At 39.4% G+C, this 26267-nt stretch overlaps 1 protein-coding gene, 1 non-coding gene and 1 pseudogene across 3 annotated transcripts in view; 1 reads left to right on the plus strand and 2 right to left on the minus strand.

Annotated features, from left to right (window-relative positions):
* Positions 1 to 26267, plus strand: part of USP24 (ubiquitin specific peptidase 24) — a 107721-nt gene that overhangs the window by 37614 nt on the left and 43840 nt on the right. Inside the window, exons 27-40 of the mRNA XM_007471132.1 lie at positions 508 to 606; positions 700 to 873; positions 4129 to 4214; positions 4379 to 4472; positions 5756 to 5911; positions 6524 to 6621; positions 9597 to 9692; positions 9812 to 10040; positions 10745 to 10904; positions 12001 to 12156; positions 14296 to 14366; positions 15052 to 15212; positions 23247 to 23308; positions 25481 to 25672. Coding sequence (XP_007471194.1) covers positions 508 to 606; positions 700 to 873; positions 4129 to 4214; positions 4379 to 4472; positions 5756 to 5911; positions 6524 to 6621; positions 9597 to 9692; positions 9812 to 10040; positions 10745 to 10904; positions 12001 to 12156; positions 14296 to 14366; positions 15052 to 15212; positions 23247 to 23308; positions 25481 to 25672 — 1834 coding nt within the window. The remainder of the gene's footprint in view (positions 1 to 507; positions 607 to 699; positions 874 to 4128; positions 4215 to 4378; positions 4473 to 5755; positions 5912 to 6523; positions 6622 to 9596; positions 9693 to 9811; positions 10041 to 10744; positions 10905 to 12000; positions 12157 to 14295; positions 14367 to 15051; positions 15213 to 23246; positions 23309 to 25480; positions 25673 to 26267) is intronic.
* On the minus strand, positions 5373 to 5445 carry TRNAG-CCC (transfer RNA glycine (anticodon CCC)). The gene has a single exon. It is a non-coding gene; the product is annotated as a tRNA-Gly (tRNA).
* On the minus strand, positions 19354 to 20073 carry LOC103072472 (proteasome activator complex subunit 2 pseudogene; annotated as a pseudogene). Its single transcript, XR_014368708.1, has one exon. The product of XR_014368708.1 is annotated as a proteasome activator complex subunit 2 pseudogene (transcript).

Consider the following 26267-nt stretch of genomic DNA (forward strand, 5'->3'; position numbering starts at 1 on the left):
TTATAAAGGTTACAAAAGAAGACAGCAGGATAAGATGGGTATACATGACATATTTTAGTTAAGAATGGTTAAGGAAGGTCTCTGAGGTGATCACATTTGAACAGAGACTTGAATGAAGTGACAGAGTTAGCCATTTCTGGGGAAGAGCATTCCACACAAAGGGAGCAGCAGGTACAAAGGTCCTGAGGTGGGAGTTTGTTTGATTTATTCAGTGACAAGGAAAGTGGCTGGTGTGACTAGAGCACAGTGAGAAGGGGAAGAGTGGGAGACACTCCAGTGGAAGGACTTGAGATTTCATTCCATGCATGCTGGGGAATGGAGTATGGAATAGAATATTTAATTACTGCAGGAGGGAAGCCTCACAAGGGCAGGATTCTTGTCTTTGGGTTCTCTGCTGTGTTCCCAGGTTCTGGAACAGTGCCCGGTACATGACAGATGCTCGCTAATAGTTGTTTAAATTGATGAATAAGTGAATTACTCAGAACAGTGTTTCATTTCATTTTACAGGCTCACAGTAATGAAACCATAGGGAGTGTCCGGTGGAAGATAGCCAAGCAGTTGTGTTCTCCAGTGGATAGTATACAGATATTTACAAATGATAGCCTGGTAGGTGTAAATAAACATTTTGTGGCACTTTAGTCTGATACCAGTATTTTCCTCTCCTTTCCTTCTCAGTAATTAAGAAACCACTTTTTACAGCTGACAGTGAATAAAGATCAAAAGCTCCTCCACCAGCTGGGTTTTTCTGATGAGCAAATCCTCACAGTAAAGACTTCTGGCAGTGGGACGCCGTCTGGGAGCTCCGCAGATTCCTCAACCAGCTCCAGCAGCAGCAGCAGTGGGGTCTTTAGTTCATCGTATGCCATGGAGCAGGTATTGAGCGATAATATTCAAGTTCAGAACAAGAACGTAACATCATTAAGTTTTGCCTTCGGCCCGTATAGATTTGCATGATTATGTCCTTTTCTCTCAGGCAAGTCCGGCCCCTTCAGAACTGTATCACTGAGAAATGCTGGGATTCGGTTGGGAGAAGAAGATACACAATTTGTCAGTCTTCTGACCCACAGAATCTTCTGAGTCTGAGTGATTCTGCCTGGCCACTGCTTGCTGCTCCTCTCATATATCTCTCTTCATTGATTCATTGAGTTTCCTCTCCCGGGTCATTCCCATTAACATTCAAACGTGCTGTGCTATTTCTACCATCCTTTTAAAAAACCTTTTTTCACCCCAGTTTCAGCTTCAATTCCTGTCCCCATTCTTTTCTTCCCAAATCAGCGAAGCTCTCTTTACCATACTCTCTTGACTCCACTCGAAAGTAAAGTCTGCAAGGTAATCTGTCATGTCCACCTCTCAATCCTCATCTTCTTGACATTTCAGCAGAGTTGATCCATGTGATCACTTCCCCTTGAAATACTTTTTCCCCTTGGCTTTCAGAACCCCCCTGGCTTCCCCCTCCCGCTCTGGTTCTCCCTCTTTGGTCTCCTCTGCTGCCTCCTTTTCATCTTCCCGATCTGTGTACAGAGAAGTTCCCTGGCTCAGTCCTTTGACCTTTCCTCTGTCTACGCTCATTCCCTTAGGAATCTCATCCAGTTTCAAAGCGTTACATATTGTATGTATATTGATAACACCCCAATTTTTATCTTCAGCTTGAAGTCTAGGTACATGGAACCAACTCGTTAATCAGCATCTCCTCTTAAATGTGTGATAGACATCCCAGTCCTAACATCCAAAACTGAGCTCCTGATGTCCCCTTTCCCACCACCTCACCCCTAACCCAAACCTCTTCATCCCAGTCTTGCTGTATTTCAGATAATGCCTATTTCATTCTTCTAGTGGCTCGTGCCAAAATCCTTGGGTCCCTACTTTCTCTCAAAGCATAGCCCTGTCCATCAGCAAATCCTTGACTCTACCTTTAAAATTCATCTAGAATCTAGCTCCTTTTCTCTGCCTCCCCAGCTTCCACACCAATCTAAGCAGCCATCGTCGCTCATCTGGAGGGTTTCAGTAGTTCTCTAACTGGTCTCAGGGCTTCTGCCCCTATACCAGTTCAGTCTCTTCTCTCTGTAGCACCCAACAGCCCATGATCTTTTTTAAACAGAGTCAGATTATATGCCACTCCTCAGCTCAGACTCTCCAGAGGCTCCCATCTCACTCAGAGTAAGATAAGAGCCAGAGTCTTTACTGGGACCTTCAGGGTCTACTTGGTCTATCCCCCACACTGAGATGTTTCCCCATGGCCCACCCTCACTCTCACCACTCCAGCTGCACTGGCCTCCACATTGGTCCTCAAACAAAGTGGGCCCTGTGCACTTCCTCTTCTCTGTGCTTGTAATGTTCTTTCCTGATACCCATGCGGTTCTTTCTCACTTCCTTCAGCCTTCACTCAAATGTTGCCTTCTTGGTGAGCCTTCTTTGGCAGTCCTGTCTAAACTTGCCACCTATTGCTACTCCTGCACGTCTCATTTCCCTTCCCTACTTTATTTTTGCCTAACATACTATATATTTTACTTACCTTGTTCAATGTCTCTCTCTCTCCCCCCAGTGAAATTTAAGCTCCTTGAGAGCAGACCTTTGTCTGTTTTGCTCACTGCTGTATTTCTAGCACCTAAAACAGTGCCTAGGACATAATAGGTAATCAGTATTTGTTGAATGATTTTATGAATCAGGGTTTTTTTTGTACCTTCTTTCTGCCAGGAAGTGAGCTCAGCACCAGGGGTACAAAACTAACAAGACCATTCAGCTCTTTATGCTTTTATAGTCTAGAAAAGTAAGATAATACCAGCCCTCATGTGAAATAAAGGTATTTAAATGACAGAGAGGGATTTTTTTCACAGTTATTATGTATAGTCCTTTCATTTAATTACAAATGTAAGATCTTTGCATGGCTGTCTCTTTCACTTAGAGAGCATAGCCTTGCTTATAGATACCACAGAATCCTGCAGGGTTAATGTTAGTATTGTGCCATTTCTTAAAAAGTAACTATACTTATATGTAGTGAGAATTTAAGAATGAAATCATACTCAGAGCAGTATTATGACAGTTTATCAGCAACAGAAATGATGTACAGAGCATCTTTGAGTTTAACATTTTTAAACTATCTCATATTTATCCTGAATTTATTAAAAACCTTCCCAAATATAAATATATTCTATAGTGATGTCTAGCTTTATTTCTTATACCAGAAAATAGTACTTTAATCACATCTGAATCTCTTCTATACAGTTGTATCCATTTTTTTCACCTTTAAAAAAGGCCAACTTCTTTTTCTCAACTTAAATTACCTACATATCTATGTGGTTGTGTGTGAGTGTATGTTTGATTGTATCACTTTGAATTTTTTTTTTAATACGGTTGACTCCTGTTATTTATTTTTTTCACAACTCACACACACACTGTATTTTATTTTTACAAGAGATAAATAAACTGACACCAAGTATTGTAACACAACAAAAGCAACAGTGATTGCAGTTACCAAACATGAAACACGCTCTTACTATGTCATAATACTGACATTCAGTCCCGGAATCCTCCACTGTAACAGCTCCTTTACTTTGCAGTGAAAATTGATTTGTATATTTTTTGCCTCTGAGTCCTTGTGGGATTTTTTTTTTATTATTATTCAAACAGAAAGTCACAAAAATTGTAATCATCCTCATCAGTTCACTCAGTCCCATGTAATTAATTTTTTTTTCATCTTGATCTTTTGTTAGCACTTCTATGAATTCATCAGTTTTCCATTAGAGTTCTGAATGAATTTGCTTTTAAATCCCTCTGCCTTGTTTGCTCCTGCCAAGCTATGATCAGCTTCCAACGGTGCCCACCCTCTGTTCTGTTCATCACATTTGCCCTTCCTTTTGCCTCTCTGCCACTGCCTGCTTTTTGGTGCCTTAGCCCCTTCGCCAGCAGGTGGTAGGAGAAGAGAGCCCAGGTGATGAGCATGCTAGGAGAGGGAGTGGTCCCTCACTCTGTGTTCCCATGCATTGTTGTTTGAGGCAGATAAGCACCATGCTTCCCTCAAGTTTTGCAGGCCAGTCTTTAAGAACCAGTAATTTTATCGTTTGTACCTTTGATTAGAAAAGGAGAAAATTGTTTTGTAAATTTGCATTTATGTTTTGCTTCCTCCCTCAGGAGAAATCCCTCCCTGGTGTTGTGATGGCACTTGTGTGTAATGTATTTGACATGCTTTACCAGCTGGCCAATCTAGAGGAGCCAAGGTAAATAGAAATGTTTACAAAGCTTGAAAGAGAGAAAGTTATTAAAGTTAGGGAGCCCAGTAAATGTTCACTTGAAATGTATATTACTTCATATCCCATACTAAATGACTTTGTTATTGAAACTGTGGTTTGTGTGAAAAAAATTAATATTTGAAAAATTTCAGGATAACTCTACGAGTACGAAAGCTTCTGCTCTTGATACCCACTGATCCAGCCATTCAGGAAGCCCTTGATCAACTTGATTCTTTAGGAAGAAAGGTATGAGTATCTTGGATAGTTATTTAACAGGCATGGAAATTTTATATCATGATTCAGTGAAAATACAGCATGACATCACATTAAGGTCATACGATATCATCTTTCCCATAACAGTTTTTTTTTTCTTTAGAAAACTACCTTTGCTGTAAAATACCTTTGCTGTAAATAATGATATCAAATTTTAGAACTGGAAGAGCCTTTATTATCATCTGCTTCCACCTCCTTCATGTTTTATATTAGGAAACCCAAGCGCAGAGTGATGAACGGTTTTGGCTAGGGTCAGACTCTAGTTCTGATTGAGTTGAGATATTTTTCTTCTGTTATCATGCCTCTCTGAATGTGGTTGTTGCGTATGTTTGAGTTGCTTGCATAAATGGGTTATCATTTAATATTTTCACAGTTGATATTTAAAGTTCCTTTTGTTTAATGTTTAGAATCTTGTTCCTTAAGAGTTGTGTATATATATAATGAAATTGTGTTTTATCTGTAATATTGTTTGTGTTCTCAGAATAAATTCATTTAGATCAAAGCTGTTAGAACTAAGTTATGAATTTTGTATTTTCAGTGACTATAGTTTAGATGAGCTCATAATTGTGTCACATGTACCTTATATATTAATTTGAGGAAGAAGAGACCTAATGTAATTAAAAACTATATTACTCATACTAACTAAAAAAATTATCAAAACTACTACACTGCAATCTTATGATTTAATTATCGATGTTTGGTGGTACAAATTTTATTTATTTATTTATTTTAATTAATTTATTTATTTTATTTTGGCTGCGAGGGCTCTTCACTGCAGCACGCGGGCTTGCCTAGCTGCAGCGCGAGGGCTCTAGAGTGCATGGGCTCAGTAGTTGCGGCACGCGAGCTTAGTTGCGGTATGTGGGATCTTAGTTCCCCAGCCAGGGATCGAACCCATGCCCCCTGCATTGGGAGTGCAGAGTCTTAACCACTGGACCACCAGGGAAGTCTCCTAGTGGTACAAATTTTAAAAACACGGAAACAAATTAGGATGACCACACTAGTGTTGCTTAGAATACAATCCCAGAAGCATTCCTATAGGATTGGAATGCTGTTGAGCATTTACTGTCTGTGTGATGGAGTTCAGTGCTTTGTTAATAATTAGGGTGATGTGGCTTTGAAATTAATTTTTAGAAAATTTCATTGATTTGATTATATTGAAGTCAGAAAAAATAGTAGAGTATGTAGTGATATCTGCTTCTCTTTAATTTGTGCTTTTGAGCTGTGTATTCCTTTTTTCTTTCTATTAAACTTAGAAAACATTGCTGTCTGAAACAAGTGCTCAGTCTTCAAAATCTCCATCCCTCTCTTCCAAGCAGCAGCATCAGCCAAGCGCCAGTTCAATTTTAGAAAGTCTGTTTCGATCTTTCGCTCCAGGAATGTCCACCTTCAGAGTGCTCTACAACTTAGAAGTAAGAAACCTCATTTCTTTTTATTTCATTTTAACAGATTCATTCTGGCCTAAAGGTTCATGCTTTCAGATATCAGAAATAAGTAAATAGGTTTCTATTATTATTGAATGGTTTGTTAAAAAAAATTAGTTTTAAAAAGTAAAAAATAGAATATAAATTGAAGTATTTTGTTGTTTGGACTTTGAAAATGCTCAGTTTTCTTTTTCAGTTTATACCTGTGTGCATTGTTATACTTGCAAAATAACATGTAAATAAATAATTAGGAAGCGTTATGTATTAAAATGTGTCATTATCTTCCTCTGGACGTTTTGCAAGTCTGTATAACATCAGTTACTAATCCTCAGCCTCCTTGTTATTAAATGCATCCTGACTTTTTTAAAAAGCTGTTGTAATTTGTGGCCATTAATGAAGCTTTATAAGGAGTTTGTCAGGAGTCAAAAACTTGGATTATTTTATTTGTGAAACATCAGCCTCCTTACACTACTGGGGGTAAAAAGAAGAGCAGCATTTAAAGAGATTCTGACTCAAATTGTCTGATTGTTTTACTTAGTGTAAAGGAGTCATTTCAACTGGAAATGTTGGGATGATTAATTGTGCTTATCTCTTTCCAAGGTTCTAAGCTCCAAACTCATGCCAACAGCTGATGATGACATGGCAAGAAACTGTGCAAAATCCTTTTGTGAGAACTTCCTCAAAGCAGGAGGTTTGAGGTTAGAGTTTCGATATTATGTTATATGAATTGCAGAAAATGAATCTAGTTATTTTAGTTAATTTCTCCTGCCAAGCCTTGCTTATTCTTACAAGGCATTATGTGAAGCATTATGACAGTTACAATAAGGAGTGTTGTCTTAGTCTTTGGAATATTTTAACTCATTTTATGACTTTTGATTATTTGGAAAACTGACAGAAGCATGTCTCTTTGCTCTCTGGTAGTGAGGGAACTTCTCGAGTAGAGGAGAGGAGGCTTACTGTTTCTGTTCATTCCCACATCAGTTTGAGATGAGGTGAATCTGGTTGTCGGTAATCTGTGTTGTGCGAGGCATTAGTGATGGGGGTGCAGAGATGTTATCCCTGCCCTTGAGAGCCTCATGGTTTAATAAAGAATAACAAACAGTTATTATAAGTATCAAAACAGAGGCTTATAAAAAGTGCTTTGTGGGGTGGGGAAGAAAGCAGTGGTTAAGTGGTTAGATTTGCTTAGGATAATAAGAGTAGGAAATGCTTCCCAGAAAGGGACGTTTGAGCTAGGAATTGAGCGATGAGTCGCCATTCCCTAGGTAAATAAGGGGAAAAGGGCCCTCCAAGCCAGAGGTGGGGTGGAGATGAGTGAACGCATCATGGACTGTCTTGGGAAGCACAGTTGCCTAGTGAGGCTATAGAGCAAAGGATAAAGGAGAGAAATATGTAAAGAGGGGTCCCTTTAAGGAATTTCAGCATTATCTTGAAGACCATGGAAAAACAGGAGGTTTCTAACCCAGGAGTTACCTAGAACAGTTACTCTGGCTGCAGTGGAGAAGATGGGTAGGAGTGGGAGGGAGAGGCTGGAGGCAGGGAGACCCGTGACTGTTCCAGAGGAGAGGTGACCGTTTCTAAATATGGGACAGTGTGGTAGAAGGACATTTATAAGGTGAAATAGGCAAGTCTTTATGACTAGATATAGGGTAGGAACATTTATAAAAGGGCCTGTGATTTCTAGCTTGGGAGAGTGAGTGAAAGGTGAATCTTTAATCCATATGGGAAATAAATATGGAACCAGATGGAGGAAAGTGAGAAAGTCAAGAATTTGATTGCACACGAGGTCCCCGTGAGTCATGTGAAGAGGATGGTTCGGACATGATGCTCTCGAGAGAAGTGGAGAATGGCACTAGAGGTTCAGGGAGACATCAGTGTGTAAGTAAAGCCTTAGGGCATAAGCAGCTGGCCACGTGTTGCGTGGCAAGTGTAAGGATGGGAAGCAGAATCAGTAAGTAGAAATCTCTGCTTTGTGTTGAGTGAGAAAAAGGAGGTGACAGGAGTTTGAAGGGTAGAATAACGGAGGGAAAAGTTTGCTCTTCTGTTTTTTTTTTTTTTTTCCTTGCGTTATGCGGGCCTCTCACTGTTGTGGCCTCTCCCATTTGCGGAGCACAGGCTCCGGACGCGCAGGCTCAGCGGCCATGGCTCACGGGCCCAGCCGCTCCGCGGCATGTGGGATCCTCCCGAAACGGGGCACGAACCCGCGTCTCCTGCATCGGCAGGCGGACTCTCAAGCACTGCGCCACCAGGGAAGCCCTCTTCTGTTTTGATTTTAATTTGTAGAAGACTTGATTCTCATGGTAGGCTGGCTAAAAGGGGCCGATGAAAAAGAAAAGAATAAAGATAAAAGAAAGGGGGATGATCAACCGATGGGGCTAAGTTCCACTGCAGTTGGAAGGAGATTTGCTCCAGAAAGAAGGAGGCATGCCATTTCTTCTGGGGGAGGAAGGAGTGAAGACCCACTTGAAGTTTGAACAGAGGGTAATTGAAGGAATTCCTGTCCGGAGGCCTTCAGGGGAAGAGAAGTTGGGTGAGACCTTGAGGAGATAAAGGGGGTGGGAAACAGAGAAGTGGAACTAGAAGGTTAAAACTCATTTCAGATCACTCAGCCAGTTTACAGAGCTGTGCTAATAAAGGCATTTTACTTCTGGCTTATTTTTGAACGTCAGTTAACGTACGTGCCTGCATTGTTCTAAGCACTGGGAACAGAGCAGTGAATAGATGAAACAAAAATCCATGTCCTTATGAAGCTTACAGTCTGGAACAGAAGACAGACAATAAACGAAGAAGTAAAAGTGTATGTCAGGTGGTGATAAGAGCTGTAGAGAAAAATAAGACAAGGAAGAGTGGATGGAGAGGGTTTGATATCCAGTGGGGTGATCCGGGAAAGCTTCACTGATGGGGTGACATTTTACAAAGACCTGAAGGACGGGAGGGAGCAAGACCTGGAGATACGGGGGAAAGCTGTCCAGAGGAGCATCCAGTGCGAGCCCCTGTGTGGGCAAACCTGGTGCCTGCGAAGCCGGCAGGGGTCTAGTGTGGTTGGGGGCAAGTGAGGGGGCAGGGTAGGAAGCATGAGGTCACAGAGATACCAGAGGTCTGGTTATGCGGGATCTTACAAGCTACTGTGAAGGAAATAGGAAGCCATGGGAGGATTTTGTGCAGAGCAGTTCCATGGTGACCTCCATTTTTAAAGGATCATTCTGGTTGATCTTTTGAGAATAGATTTTGGTGGTGAAACATCAAGAGTAGAATCAGGAAGAGCAGTTGGGAAGCTTTTGCAGCAATATAGGCGGTAGTGGATATGACAAACAAGCTTTGTGGAATACACCAGTTCTGGACATACTTTTGAATTGACAGTTCTACTAGTACCAAGATAGCAGTTGATCGGTGCACTCGAAACCAGTTAGTGAGGAGAACCATCCAGACACTCTGTGTTGGTTATCTTTTTGGCTAAGGAAGGAGTCTCATTCTAAATGGAACAGGAGGTTTATATGTACCATAGGAAATAATTGTAATAGGAATATGTATGATCCATTTATAGGTAAAGATCTTGTAGAAATTTTAAGTAACTGATAACATTTATAAGCAATCAAATTACTTACAGAAAATTTCCTATAAAAGAAATAGAAGTCTTTAATATCTGCCTTTTTTTTTTTTCTTTTCTTTGAAGTTTGGTTGTAAATGTCATGCAGAGGGATTCCATCCCATCAGAAGTAGACTATGAAACAAGGCAGGGAGTTTATTCCATCTGCCTACAACTTGCAAGGTATGTAAATATGTTGCGTTAGTCTCAGAAGGCAATTCTTGACTTTTTCTTCCAAGTCCCATCCTTTAAAATAGTATGAAATGACCTTGACTAAGCCTAGCTTTCTGTTTCCTTTTAAGATTTTTACTTGTGGGGCAAACATTGCCGACATTATTAGAGGAAGACCTCACCAAAGATGGCATAGAAGCACTTACTTCTCGCCCATTCCGAAATGTCAGCCGGCAGACAAGCAGGCAGATGTCCTTATGTGGTACCCCAGAAAAGTCATCCTACCGACAGCTGTCAGTGTCTGACAGGTCTTCCATTAGGGTTGAGGAAATCATCCCTGCTGCTCGAGTCGCAATACAAGTAAGTGATTTGTGTATTCAAGAAATATTAAGTACCTCCTATTTAGAAGGCACTGGTTTGGTGGTGGTATGCAGATATAAAAATTACTGACAGGAATATTGCCTTCAAGAAGCTTATGGTGAGTAAGAAAGAGATCACTAGTGCAGAAATAACTGTAATTCAGGTAGAAGATATCAAATGTTATAAGAGAACTACAAAGGCAAAGCATTCTACAGGCCATGAGAGGAGGTGGAATAAATTATCTTCATGTGTGGCTATCACGGATGATTTTATGTAGGAGGTGGCATTTGAGCTAGGCCTTCAAGAATAGTAGGGATTCGATATACAGAGATTAGCTTGGAGAGAGGATAGGTGTTCAAGCAAAAGGGAGGGCGTGAGCAGTTAGAGAGAAAGCCAGAGCCTGTGTGGGTGGTCACACAGTGGTTCACATAGGCCAAAACGCAGAATGTGGAAGAGGGGAAACTGAAAACAAAATTGGTGATGGGTAATTTGAAGCCAGAACATGGAGAGTAGAGTCTCTGTATTACAAGTAGCAGAGGGGTAGTGGAAGTCTTTGAACAGTATGGAAGCATGGAAAAGACTGTCTTGTGGATGATCTTAGAAGGAAACGAGTCTCAAAACTGAGACGGGGGGAGGTTATTGAAGTCAGCGGGATGTGTTCAAGTACTACCTTTTCTCACAACACTCTTTCCATACTTCCTTAGACAATGGAAGTCAGTGATTTCACGTCTACTGTGGCTTGTTTCATGAGATTGTCATGGGCTGCAGCTGCAGGACGGCTTGACCTTGTTGGGAGTAGCCAACCAATTAAAGAAAGTAATTCTCTGTTTCCTGCTGGAATTCGAAACAGGCTCAGCAGTTCAGGTACTGATTAAAAAGGATAAAGTAATTAGAATATTGGGCAGGAAGTAGCTGTAAGAATCATCTTTGTATAGGTTGTTCAGAGTCACAGAAAGGAGAAAGCCTTTTCTTTTGTTTGTTTGTTTGTTTGTTTTTGCGGCACGCAGGCCTCTCACTGCTGTGGCCTCTCCCGCCGCGGAGTACAGGCTCCGGACGTGCAGGCCCAGCGGCCACGGCTCACGGGCCCAGCCGCTCCGCGGCACGTGGGATCCCCCTGGATAGGGGCACAAACCCGTGTCCCCTGCATCGGCAGGCGGACTCCCAACCACTGCGCCACCAGGGAAGCCCTTCTCTTGTTTTTGAGCGTAAGCTAAAACTAAATGTTTCTGAACATCAAGCTAAACACTCTAGATTTGTGCACATTCAAATATGCATGTATGCATATGCATACTTCATTTATGTATGTCATACTAAGAGAAAAAAAAAAGGTTATAAATACAGAATATAGAGAAACCAAGCAGAGATTTAGCTTGCTGAGTGTAAAAGTGTAGTGAGGCCAATAATTGTGGCTGTAATAAAATTCATCTAGAATTTTTACCTGGAAAAATCATTTTCTTGGTTTGGCCTGTTATTTTCTGTTAGGCCTTTATAAATAGCTTTATTTCTCATCTTCATTTGGTTTCCCTGCTCAATCTATGTGTGTGGATATACCTCAATATTAAAAAGTTTTTAAACTGTATGACATACACACAGTAAAGGGCAGAAATGCCAAATACGTAGGATTTTTAGGGTTTTTACATATGTGTAACCCATCTAAATCAAGATAAGGAACATTTCTAATATCCCAGGACTCCCACATGCCTCCAAAATTGCAGTGTTCTTACTTCTATCACCTGAAACTAGTTTTGCCTCATAAACATATTTTTTAATGGTTCCAAATGTGTTTTAAGTACAAAGCAATGAGGTTCAAATCAAGTGACTAAGTCTCTCTTGTTTCTTAGCCTAAAGTGTCTTCTTGCACTCTTTACTTTGCCTTGAGGATTATGGGACTCATTAAAGGATATTATAATCTCAAGGGTCCTGTGGGATCCACAGTAACCTTCTGCTTGCCTGTTTCCAGGAAGCAATTGCAGCTCTGGAAGTGAAGGGGACCCGGTAGCCCTGCACGCAGGCATCTGTGTGCGACAACAGTCCGTGTCCACCAAAGACTCACTGATTGCTGGAGAGGCTTTGTCTCTTCTTGTTACGTGCTTGCAGCTTCGGAGCCAACAACTGGGTATGCAGGAGGCTTACTCTTTAGTTAAACGCCAGGTTTCTGTTAGGAATTATTTCTATCCCTTCATAGATAAGGTCATGTTAATAGAAATGGCAAAGGGGAAAGTTGGCATGTGGAATAGGTAAGAATAGTGCTAGAGTACTTAAATTCTGAACAAGTATTTATTGAGCACCTTCTATATACAGGGTTCCACAGTAGGTGTTACAGTGCAGTATGTCTGCTCTCCAGGAGCTTACCATGTAGTGGAGGAATTAAAACAACCCAAAGTTATATGTCATAAACTATAGAAGTAGAATTATATATCAGTTCCTAAACTGATAATGACTCCAGTATCAAAAATCATGAAACTTAAGATTTGCCCTTTTGTCTTTATTGTTGGTTTTGGCAAACTAGGGCTGTTGCTAATCATGCTTCTAACATTAGACACCTCAGGGCTCAGTCCCTCATCTCTGTCTACACTCATTCTCGCCACATAATCACATCCATGTTCACAGCCTTAAATTCCTCTGTGTGCTGATAACACTTAAATTTGACTCTACAGCCTGGACCGCTCCCTTGACATCTCCACTTAGATATCAGATAGGCTTCCCAAACTTAACATGTCCAGAACTGAACTACTGGTCTGGCCTATACCGCCCAGGAGATTTCCCATCTGAATTGATAGCAGTTTTATTCTTGGAGACATCCTTGATTCCTTTTCTTCCCACCCTTCTAACCTGTCAGCACATCCTTCTTCAAATTCTATCTAGATTCCACCCCTTAGACCACCTTCACTGTTAGCACCCTCTGACCTGTCATCACCTCTTACTTGGATTATAGCAGTAGTGCGCTGACTAATCTCCCTGCTTCTACCCTTGCAGTTTATTCTCCACACAGTAACCAGAATGGACCTTCTAAAATGTAAGTCAGATTGTATCACTCCTCTGTTTAAAAGCTTGCAGTGGCCTCTCGGTTCACACTGAGTGAAAGCCAGGTCTTTCCTAAGGCCTGACGCCATCCACCCCCGTGACACCTGTGTGCCGTCACCTTCTCCCGCTCTCCGCTCACGCACCGTGCTTCAGCCACCCTGGCTTCCTGGCTGTTCCCTGACACTCAGGCACATTCCTGCCTCAGGGCCCTTGCACTGCCTATTCCTAATTCCTGGTATGTTCTTCCCCTGCCTTTTTTTTTTTTAAAGAAATCACAGCCCTTCTCTCACCCACCATCACCTAAACCCTTTATTGTTTTTCTATATCACTTGTCACTTTATAGCATACAATATAATTTCTCTGCTTACTGTGTTTATTGTCATTATCCCCTCCCCAACTAGATGGTAAGCTCCGTTAAGAACAGAGACTTTTGTTCATTTTGCTCCCTACTGAATCCTTAGCACCCAAACACTGTATGATGTGTAGTAGGCCCTCAATAAATACTTATTCAGGGATGAGGTCTTAACAACTCCACTTTTAAAAATTGTACCAACACATCAGAGCCCTATTCTTCACTATTATTACTGAGTCAGACTGCCTGTTCATAGAATTGGTGATCATTATGTATTTAGTATAACATCCAAATTCATCATATGTCAAGATAAACATATAGAAAAAGTTAGATGTTTATGGGACAGTTCAGTAATATCAGAAATGATTTACTTTGAGCAGAAATGCTTTTAAAGGCTTATATATGAAAGTAATTCATTATGAAATGCTTTTGAGCATATGCCATACTTTTAGTTCGATTTTCCTGCAGTTGTTTAATTATAGAGATATTTTCAAATCAAGATGAAAAAATTATAACTTCAAGCTTTTTTATCATTTGTAAGTTTATTGTGGGGTACAGTTTATAGTTCACAAGTATTGATAGTTTTATCAAGGCAAGACATTTATTCTGTAACTGGTGTGCACACGGCATCGTGAAAAATGTCTGGGTGTGAAGATGACCAAGACACAGTCCTGCTTCTGAGCACCTTGGACTCTCATGGGATAGACTCAGAGACGTGGGTGCAGCTGTGGAGGCACTGAATTTGAGTCTGTATGGAAGAAGAGATGATTTCTAAGATAGTTAAGCTTAAGAAATTATTCAAAATTTTTGAAATTTTGAAAATGCATTTCCTAACCTATTTTCCTCCCCTGCTCCCATTCTCTTTATTCTTATCATTAGCATCTTTCTATAACTTGCCCTGTGTTGCTGATTTTATCATTGATATTCTGCTTGGATCACCAAGTGCTGAGGTAAGGATTTTTTACTTTATAAAAAGCCCCTTTGGTCCTGTTCTGCGTGGGCTCTCTGGATACCTGTGACATGGTGGGGAGTATAGAAGGGGATGGTGTTTAGTCCTCTCGGGGAATCAGACAAAGAGGCCACAGAGCACTCTGAAAGCAAAGTGACCATTTGGACTGTTGCCCTCCTTTCTGTTCCATATTTCACTGAAAGTCAAGAGACTAGTGCTGTGATTAACTTGTGTTTGTTTATAAAAAAATCTTACAGCCAGTGTTCAGTATCCATAGCTGGCCAAGGCAGCTAGCATTTAAGCATCAACAAGTTGGTCAAAATCAAGAAAGACCCAACCTCAAGCCATGAACTTTCATTAGATTTTATAATCCTCATTTTTGTACATGACCTTGAAAGTTAACTTTGAGGCACTTGCAGAAGAGTTTTTTCCTTATTTTCATTTACATTAAATTATAAACCTATTGATGAGAGTACAGTTCTAGAATAATTTGGGAAATTAGTTCCCAGACTACACTTGTTTTAAATTAGCCCTAGTTTATTCAATGTAAACTTTACCATTAAAGATTGAAATACTCAAACCCTTACAGCATCCTTCACAGGTGGACTTTGGAGGAAAATAATTTTTTAAGCAGTTTGTAAGTGTTGGTTGATGTACTTCCTTTGCCACTAAAAATGCAATTTCAGATTCGCCGTGTTGCCTGTGATCAACTGTATACTCTTAGTCAGACAGATACTTCAGCCCATCCAGATGTGCAGAAGCCAAATCAGTTTCTCCTAGGTGTGATTCTCACTGCTCAGCTGCCTCTCTGGTCCCCAACTAGTATTATGCGAGGAGTCAATCAGAGGTATGTAAAGATGAAAAAGTTCACGTCATACAGAAAGAGAATAATGATTTGTGTACTGCTCCCCCAGAGTCCACAGTGCATGATTGAGATGATGGACTTTCTCCTTTCCTCTTCCAACATTTGTACCCTGAAAGAGGGCATTTCAGGTTTTCTCCCCATTCAGGACAGAAGAGTTAGAAAAAACATTACCAGGCTTTCTTCCTCTCAAGCACCCCAACTCCCACCTCCACTCCTCTTGGTCCCCCTACCCCAGAGAGAAAGAGGACTCACCTGGTGGTTGAGAAGCTGCATGATTCAAGCCAGATCACTGTGTAAAGGTCGCACTGCCCATGTCCACTTTTACCTCACTTTCTTAGCTCAGCCTACTTCATAACTCCATGTCTAGAGGTACTAGGGTATCCTTCTAGCTTGCTTTCTTGGTTTTATACATGCCTGGGCATGGAAGAAGGCTTGAGGTCCAGGCTCAGAGAATGACTTGAGTAAATCCATTCTGCCTACCCCATCTTGTCTCCTTAGGCAAGCCTGCATGCAGTGGTGCCCCAGTGTAGGCCCAGGCTGGGAGATCAGAGATCCCACACTGACCTCAAGTTTAAGCCAGTTTCTCTAATTCAGCTTTACCAGCGAGCCCTTGCTCTGGGGCTTAGAAAGTGCCACAGAGATTTGTGAAATCAATATGTATATGCTTTACAAATTAGAGCCCTTAGAGGGAAGAAACGTTAGAGCTACTCTAAACACCTAACATATAAGCATCCAAACTTGGGCTTTTTTTTTTTTTTTTTAGTGTGGTAACATATACATAAACGGAATGTTTAACATTTTTACCATTTTTAAGTGTACAGCTCAGTGGCATTAAGTGTATTTACAGTTTTATGCAACCATCTCCATCATCCATCTCCAAAACTTTTTTAGCATCCTAAACTGAAACTGTGTACCCAGTAAGAAGTCATTAGATAAAAGACTGATAAAGTTGACTCCATAAAAATTAAAATTTTCTATGTGGAAAAAAAATGCCGTAGAGTCAAAAGTCAGTTAAACTGACTAAATAGATTTATAACGTATATGACAGATAGAAGGCCAGTTTTGCTAATATATGTGAAGAGCTGTTATAAACCACAAAAGACCAATAGCCAAATAGAAAAATGGACAAAGGAAGTGAAGAGAGACAGTTCAAAGACAATCATGGAGATGATTTTTTTTTTTCAGATTTGCTAGATTTTTTTTTTTACTGCGGCAAAATATGCATAACATAAAATTTAGCATTTTAACCATTTTGGGGGTATAACTTAGTGACATTAAGTACATACACATTATTGTGAATCATCACCACTGTCCATTTCCGGAACTTTTTTGTCATCCCAAACTGAAACTCTGTTCCCATTAAACAGTAACTCCCCATTCATTTCCCTCCTCCCTCAAGGTACTGGCAACCACCATTCTACTTTGTCTCTATGAATTTGACTATTCTAGGTACCTCGTAAAAGTGGAATCATACAATATTTGTCCTTTGTGTCTAGCTTATTTCACGTAGCATAATATTTTCAGGGTTCATCCATGTTACAGCATGGGTCAGGGTTTTATTTCTATTTAGACTGAATGTATGTATATATCATGCTTTGTTTATCCATTCACCCATAGATGGACATTTGGTTTCCACCTTTTAGCTAGTATGAATAATCCCACTATGAACATGAGTATACAAATATCAATTTGAGTCCTGCTTTCAGTTTTTTGGGGTATATGCCCAGAAGTAGAAATGCTGGGTCATATGGCAATTGTATGCTTGATTTTTCTGAGGAACCACCGTACTGTTTCCACAGTGGCTGTACCATTTTACATTCCCACCAGCAATGTGTTAAGGGTTCCATATTCTCCACATCCTTGCCAGCACTTGTTTTCTGTTTGCTTTTGTTACTAACTATCCTGATGGGTGTGATGTGCATCTCAGGGTTTTGATTTGCATTTCCTTAATGATTAGTGATTTTGAGTGTCTCATTGTGCTTATTTGGCCATTTGTATATCTTCTTTGGAGAAATGTCTATTCAAGTCTTTTCCTCATTGTTTTTTTAATTTATTTTTATTTTTATTTTTTGGTTGCATCGGGTCTTAGCTGCAGCATGCGGGATCTTTCGTTGTGGTGCGCAGGCTTCTCTCTAGTTGTGGCATGCGGGTTTTCTCTTTCTAGTTGTGGCACGCAGGCTCCAGAGCGCGTGGGCTCTGTAGTTCATGGCACGTGGGCTTAGTTGCCCTGTGGCATGTGGGATCTTAGTTCCCTGACCAGGGATCAAACCCGCATCCCCTGCATTGGAAGACGGATTCTTTACCACTGGACCACCAGGGAAGTCCCCCATTTCCTCATTTTTAAGTTAGGTTGTCTGTTTTTTATTGTTCTTTATATATTCTGGATATTAATCCCTTAACATATACATGATTTGCAAACATTTTCTCCCATTCTGTGGGATTTCTTTCACTCTCTTTAATAGTGTCCTGTGATATGCAAAAGTATTTAATTTTAATGAAGTCCAGTTTCTCTGTTTTACCTTGCTGCCTGGGCTTTTTTTTTTTTTTTAACATCTTTATTGGGGTATAATTGCTTTACAATGGTGTGTTAGTTTCTGCTTTGTAACAAAGTGAATCAGTTATACATGTACATATGTTCCCATATCTCTTCCCCCTTGCGTCTCTCTCCCTCCCACCCTCCCTATCCCACCCCTCCAGGCGGTCACAAAGCACCGAGCTGATATCCCTGTGCTATGCAGCTGCTTCCCACTAGCTATCTACCTTACGTTTGGTAGTTTATATATGTCCATGCCTCTCTCTTGCTTTGTCACAGCTCACCCTTCCCCTTCCCCATATCCTCAAGTCCGTTCTCCAGTAGGTCTGTGTCTTTATTCCTGTCTTACCCCTAGGTTCTTCATGACATTTTTTTCCCTTAAATTCCATATATATGTGTTAGCATACGGTATTTGTCTTTCTCTTTCTGACTTACTTCATTCTGTATGACAGACTCTAGGTCTATCCACCTCATTACAAATAGCTCGATTTCGTTTCTGTTTATGGCTGAGTAATATTCCATTGTTTATATGTGCCACATCTTCTTTATCCATTCATCCGATGATGGGCACTTAGGTTGTTTCCATCTCTGGGCTATTGTAAATAGAGCTGCAGTGAACATTTTGGTACATGACTCTTTCTGAATTATGGTTTTCTCATTGCCTGGGCTTTTGATGTCATATCCAAGAAATCACTGACAGATCCAATGTCATGAAGTTTCTCCCCTGGTTTTTTTCAGGGTTTTATTGGTTTAGCTGTGACATTTAGATTTTTGGTCCACTTTGAGTTGTTCTGTGTATGATGTGAAGTAAGGGTCCAACTTTATTCTTTTCCATGTGGATATACAGTTATCTCAGCACCATTTTTTTGAAGACTCTCCTTTTCCCACTGAATGGTTTTGACATTTCTGTTGAAAATCATTTGAAAAAAAAATATATATATATATATTATATTCACACACATACGTAGGTGCATGCATACATGTTTATTTCTGAGCTCTTTATTCCTATTCCTTGATCTATATGTCTGGCTTTATGCCAGTACCTCCCTGTTTTGATTGCTGTAGCATTGTAGTAAGTTTGAGGTCAGGAAGTGTGAGTCCTCCAATTTTGTTCTTCTCTCTCAGAATTGTTTTGGCTATTTGGGGGTCCCCTTGAGATTCCATATGAATTTCAGGATGGGTTTTTCTGTTTCTGTGAAAGACATCATTGATATTTTAATAGAGATTGCATTGAATCTGTAGATCATTTTGGATATTGGCATCTTAACAAGATTTAGTCTTCTGATCCACAAGCATAAGATATCTTTAGATTTATTTAAGTCTTCTTTCATTTCTTTCAGCATTGTTCGTAGTTTTCACTGTACAAGTCTTTTGCTCCCTTGGTTTAGTTGATTCCTAAGTATTTTATTCTTTTTGTTGCTATTAAAAGTGGAATTGTTGTCTTTCTTTTTTCATATTCTTTGTTCATTGTTAGTATATAGAAATGAAACTGATTTTTATGTACATATTTTGTATCTTTTTTTTTTTTTTTTTTTTTTTTTTTTTCCCCACACAAAGTATAGGTCATTTATTTCCCTTCTAACCCTGGGCTCAGTACATAGATGGCTTCTCTTCACCCTTTGGGTTGACAGTTTTCTCCAGGTTGCTGCTTATAATATGGTAAAGCTCAGCATAGAAGGCCCTGAGGTCCAGCACCATGGCCCTGAGCTCTCCATAGGCTGCCTCGTCTCGCTCGTGCACCAGGGCCCGGTAATCCATTACGTGGGTCTCCTTAGAGGCCTTGGTCACAGCATCCCCACGTTCTGAGAAGTACTTGGAAATGGTTGTCTGGAAGGCTTCCACTTTGGTCTTGACTGCATTTGCCCTCTCCAGCACCTTTTCCTGGATTGCCACCCCAAAGTCATTTCCATCCTCAATTTTGGGGATGAGGTGCTGGATCCATGTGATCACCAGAATGCATTTTTCTTTGAGAATCCAGACTTCTGGCTTAACCAGGGCAAGCAAGGCCAGGACCTTCTCATTCCCAGGGAGAAAGCCGCACTTAGGGACTTCTTTCTTCTCTTGCTTATCCGTTTCCATCTCATCATCCTTGGGTGGAGGGTCTGGGATGGGGATGTCCAGCGAGGCCCGGAGAGAAGTCATGTCAGTCACGTTGAGGGAGTCCTCTTGCAAGAGCTGATTCAGGTATATGATTTTCTGAGGTAAGAATCTGTAGAGGAATTCCTCAGCCTCCTGGAAAAGATTTTGCCTGAAGACATCCACCTGTTTGCGGGCTTCCCCGCTCAGGCGCACCCCACAAGGCTTGGCCATGTTGCTCCAGTTGCTGCTAGGTCTCCGGTCTCCCTGTTCGCCGCCTCCATATTTTGTATCTTTATAACTTTGCTGAATTCGTTTATTCTAACAGTTTTTTTTTGTGAACTCTTTAGGGTTTTCCATATATAAAATCATGTCATCTGCAAACAGATCATTTTATTTCTGTCTTTCCAATTTAGATGTCTTTTATTTCTTATTCTTGCCTAATTGCTCTGCATAGAACTTTTAATACTATGTTAAACAGAAGTAGTGAAAGTAGGCATCCTTGTTCCTGATTGTGGGGGAAAGCTTCCAGTCTTTCACCATTGAGCATGATAGTAGCTGTGGGGCTTTCATATATGGCCTTTATTGGATTGAGGTAGTTTTCTTACTCTCCTAGTTTGTTTAGTGTTTTATCATGAAAGGGCATTAAATTTTGTCAATTTTTTTTTCCTATGTCCGTTGAGGTGATCATGGGTTTTTCTCCTTCATTCTGTTAATGTAGTATATTCATTGATTGATTTTCGTATTTTGAACCAACCTTGCATTCCAGGTATCAGTCTCACTTGTTCATGGTGTTAAATCCTTTAAATGTACTGTTGAGTTAGGTTTGCTGGAAGTGTACCCTCCTCTTCAGTTTTTTGGAAAGAGTTTGAGAAGGGTTGGTATTGATTCTTCTTTAAATGTTGGGTAATACTCACCAGTGAAGCCATCTGGTCCAGGGCTTTTCTTTGTTGGGAGGTTTTTGGTTGATTCAATCTTCTTGCTAGTGATAGCAAGCAATCACTATTTCTTCCTGATTTAGTCTTCCAAAGTGTTATGTTTCTAGGAATTTGTCCATTTCGTCTGGGATATCCAATTTGTTTGGTGTACACTTGCTCATATACTATCTTGTAATTGGTAGTAATGTCCTCACTCATTTCTGATTTTATTAATTTGAGTCTTCTTTTTTTGAGTCATTTTATTAATCTTTTTGAAGAACCAGCTTTTGCTTTTGTAGATTTTGTGTATCGTTTTCCTATTCTCTATTTATCTTCACTCTTAATATTTTCTTCCTTCTACTGGCTTTAGATTTGATTTGTTCTTCTTTTCCTAGTTCTTTAAGGTGAAAAATTAGATTGTTGATTTGAGATCGTTCTTCCTTTTTAATGTAAGCACATATAGGAATGAACTTCCCTAGTAGCACTGTTTTCAAAAGCTACATCCCATAACTTTTGGTATGTTGTGTTTTCATTTTTATTTGTCACAAGATATTTTCTAATTTTCCTTGTGATTTCGTCTCCAGTCTGTCCCTAACTTTTTTTTTAATACCTATATTTTCTAATTGTAAGTTATATAATCTTCAGAATATTTTTGAACTGAGTTATATTATCAGTTTGCAAGTCTTCATTTCAGGATTAAATGTTTGTTTCAACCTTGATTATGTTCTCACGCACTCTCTTATATGGAGGTTCCTGGCCCACATGTCTAAGTCTCAACTTAAATATTATTTTGAAGCATCTAGCCTATTTTAGTGTTATAAATTTATAAATAACAAAGAAGTTAAGATTTTTGTTTCTGAGATGAGATCATTGTGAGTGATTTATAAAACTTAAAAATTTAACTAAAACTTACAATTAGTTTAACTAAAACTTGCAGTTGACCATTAAGATTTAACCTAAATTAGATAGACATTAGCTGTACAAACTTGCAGTTGACCATGAAGATTTAACCTAAATTAGATAGACATTAGCTGTGTATTTCTGGTCATGAAAAGTAAGTCTTTAGTGATGTAAAGCCAAAATTTCAGGGAATGATATTTCCCTGATAAAGGCATGTGGATTAAAAGTTATAGAAACTTCTTTTTTTGCCCTTGTACATTTTTAACTTTAATATTCCAATTTTTCCTAGTTAAAAGTTTCCTAAAACCAGATAATCCTTTTATTAACTAGTTAGATCAGTGATTCTTTAGTTTAAATGCATAAAGCCATTTTTTAAGTAGTAAGCTGTTGTGCTTCTACTTGTTGTAGGAGTCAGATTATTTAACATAACTAACCATTAACAGTTTGATTTGTTATTAAGTTCCTCTAAACTTTGGGAAAGAAACAGAAAGCATTGAATGAATTTTTTAACATACACTCTCAGAGAAGCTCTTGAATGTAAAGCATTTAATTTTACACAGTATTGGGTCTTTTAATTATGTGTTTTTATAATTTGAAAATTGCATCTCACAACTTTTTAATGTCCAAGTTTGGTACCTATTTTCCCATAATAATAGTAGTGATGATAATTGCAGTTATCACGGGCTGCTTATGTGCCACACATAATATATGCTAATATATTATAATATATTATACACATACACATAATATATGCTAATATTATTATATTAGCATAATATATGCTAAATTCTTTGCATATATCATTCTTGCATATATCATTTAATCCTCACAATGGCCAAATGAGTTTGGCAGTTTTATTATCCCCACTTTTTTAATAATCATAATTCTTGGTTCTTGTAGTCTCATCATTAGTGCATTCTTGAGCCCTTTATGTTTGTGTATATGTGTGCACATTTATTTCTAATGCTCTAGTAAGCATTTTAGAAATCAGAAAACTGAGACAACTGAAATAAATTGTCCTTGGACACCCAGCTGTAAGTAGTGACGCCAGGATTAAAAGTAAGGTCCGCCTGACTTTAAAACCTGTGATCTTCACTTCTGTAATTGCAGAAAAAGCTTCATTGATCATCCTAGATAAAAGAATTTACCTTTTTCTTATCTTATCCACTTTATTTTGCTTCTTAGTACTTATCACCAATTGACATATGTATGTATTTTTCATCTGTTGTCTGTCTCCTTTGTTCACTGTTCCCCTAAAACAGTTCCAAGCATATAGTAGGTGCTTAGTGTGTATCAGTTGATATTTGAACAAATTAATCAGTGCATTATGTATGCAGTCAGTGTGTACATCATTACATAATGTGATAGATTTAGTAAGTTTTCTCTCTTTACACTATTATTCCTATACTATATCTGTATAAGTAAAATCACTAGTGTGTCTTGCTAAAATACTGAAGTTGAATTGATGTAGTTATTTTATGCTTAGGAAAATTCTCTTATTCAGTTGTTTTATGAATTTACTCTTACAAGGAAAATATTTTTTTATTCTCAAATCAGCCTTTTTTTTAATAACTGAAATCTGTTTTTTAGACTGTTATCCCAGTGCATGGAGTATTTTGATCTGAGGTGCCAATTATTAGATGATCTGACAAGTAAGTAGATGTCTAACTTTGATTTATGTTGGGGGAGGGGTTGGGAAGGACTAGAAAAGGAAGACAGACATTTCTAAATCTGACTTAAAGTATCTCAGATATAAATAACATTAAAATTATTGTTTGAAGTTGAATTTTATTTTCTTGGAAATAGCATGTAAGCCCATGTACCAGTTATCTCTTCTGCTATTATATATACCCAACCATTAATGTGTTAGAAGATGTGTTGATTTTAAAAATTGTCAAAGGCTCATATTTTAATTACACTGATACAGAACTATTAAGAAGAGTCTTTCTGTTATAGTCAATTCTGACAGTTTTGAAGGTTTGAAGGAAAGAGGAAATCTGTTGAGATATGCTGACAGTAATAGAAGTGAGTGATAGAAGTCAGGTAATTGTTTAGTGTTAGGTGTTTGCAATATCATTGTTACAAACTCTTTTGTTAGAGTGTTTAGATTTTAATCATCTGTACTTACACTTATATAATGCAAAGGTTTGTTGGAGTCCTCTATGCAAATTTCAGTTGTTCCAGTCAAGAGTTTATTCCTTGTTCTTTACACAAAGCTTATAGGAAAGATTTGCTTCTGCCTATAGGAAATAAAATGAAAGTCAGGATCAACAAAAATGTTAATTGGAAAAGAATGTCAAGACCAGGAGGTTAAAAAAAACAAACAAACAAACAAACTTTGTGTATGTGCAGGCTGAAAAGCCCCACACAGTCAGAATTAGGTTTTGAGGAGGACGAAGGTAAAAAGGAAACCTCATTTGTTTATTTGTTCTCGATACCCTAGAGGAAGAAACAGAATGGTTTCTCAAAAGAAACAGATCTTTTCCCCAGCACTCAAACCTAAAAGAAACTTTACACAAAGGTCTTCATGTAATGGACACATAAAGACAGAGTGACTAAGAAGCCTCAGCAGCATCTCTAAGGCAGATGCCTTCCTGGGTTTCATAAGTGTCTCTCAAAAGCTGAGGACATGGTGCTCTGAGCAGGGCAGTGAAATTAGTTTTGTTGGAGCCTGAGATGATATAGTCTATGTGTCTTGATTCAAGGATAAGACCTGTACTATCTAGAGAAGTGGATGGACTACATGTCCATCTAACAGCCTAGCCTAGTACTGCATTTTTCAACTAGGCTTTCAGTGTTAATTTGGGCAGCAGCCAGCGAAGGTTTGTTCTCTGGCTTGGACTTTGAGAGGGTATTCTGCTTTGCTGCTTGAGAACTGGACTCATGAGTTGTATGAGACACATACATCCTCAGACTGCATGAACAAGTTATTAGTGTAGGCCTTTGCTGTGCCATTGAGCCATAAGTAAGGGATCCAAGATCCCTTAATGGGATGTTGAGGGCAGGGAGGGAATACGTCTTGAAACGTTTATTTGCCTTTTTTTGCCAGTGCCTATACTGGACACTGTATACACAGTACCCTGCAGCATAGGTGTTAGCCCCATTTCGTAAGTGAGGAGACAAGGACGCACAGTGTCGCCTGAAGTATCCCTTTCTTTCCACCTCACTCTGTGGGGCCTTGCCTGCCTGTGCCTGCAGTGCAGTGGGAAGAGAGCATGATTACTCCTGCTGTCCTCCCTAACCCCCGCTTCCAACATGGAATCTTGTTCTCAATCCTTGTTTGGAGGGGAAAGTGGAATACTTAATACCAAAGAGTGGTTGTCTGGAGGTTGGCTCATCATCTGGAAACATGGATTCTGCTGCTGCACTGCGGACCCCTCTCTCCCTCACAGGGCTCCCCCCTCCCTTGGCATAGGTAACACAGTGGGAGTGATGGCTCTCCTCTCACCCCTCGAGCCCTTCCTTCTCTAGAAGGGTTTCTTCCCTGGGACATCTGCTGACGCCACCAAACAGGAGCTTCTTCGGAACAAGGAGTGTCCCTTTCATCTTGTACCCCCAGCGTCAGCACCGTGACCTGCACAGAGGAGACACTCAGTACTGTTCGATTTGTGACAGAGGGAGGGAGGGAGGGAAGGAACGGACATGTGTGTGAGCCTCCGTAGTCCTGTGGGCAGCTGCTGTTCATTAATGACAGTTTTTTTAATCTGTGAAGTAGAAGGTTGAGACTTGTCTCTGCTTACTTTAATTCAGGGTTTTGACTCCATGAAAAGAAATCCTTCTTTCTTCAGGATGAGAGGTCGTTTTGTTTTGTTTTTCCATCTTAGCTTCAGAAATGGAGCAGTTAAGAATCAGCCCAGCTACCATGCTTGAAGATGAGATTACTTGGCTGGATAACTTTGAACCTAATCGCACAGCTGAATGTGAGACCAGTGAAGCAGATAACATCTTATTGGCAGGACACTTACGGCTCATCAAGACCCTTCTTTCACTCTGTGGGGCAGAAAAGGAAATGCTTGGTAATTATTACTTCATCTTATCATGTGACAGAGTACCTCAGTTCTCAGTTATTGCCATAGTGTTGTGTGAAATTGGGAAAATAAGATAGGTGCTAAATGTTCCATAGAAAATTGACCCTCAGACAGTAGGGTATTGTCTGGAATTTTAGTGGCTAACAAATTTAAGGTGTATTTTATCTGTGTCATTAAACCATATAGAGAATTTTATAGCGTTCAAAATAGTTGGCTCACATAACTTAGTAACAAATAAAAATTATAAATCAAAGTAGGTTTTTCTCTTCTCTTTTTACTGTTACATACTTCATAAAATACAGTCCGTTGTATGTCTTACCTCTTTTAAGGATAATTCTTGTCTGGAGAGGCAGCCCCCAACCACCACCCCTGGATGGTGGGATACACATATAATTTGTAAAACCATATTTGGTATTATAAATTATATTCAGAAGACAAATCAAAATGTTAATTATCACTTTTATCACACAAACTGAGTTCTATAAAAATCTTCTTGGCTATTGGGGATACATAGAAAAGAGTGATTCTAAACCAGGGTGAGATGGGCACATCATTTTTTTTTTTTTTTTTTTTTTTTTGGTCT

Source organism: Lipotes vexillifer, unplaced genomic scaffold (genome assembly GCF_000442215.2).
Source record: "Lipotes vexillifer unplaced genomic scaffold, Lipotes_vexillifer_v1.1 scaffold1003, whole genome shotgun sequence".
Taxonomy (NCBI): Eukaryota; Metazoa; Chordata; class Mammalia; order Artiodactyla; family Lipotidae; genus Lipotes; species Lipotes vexillifer.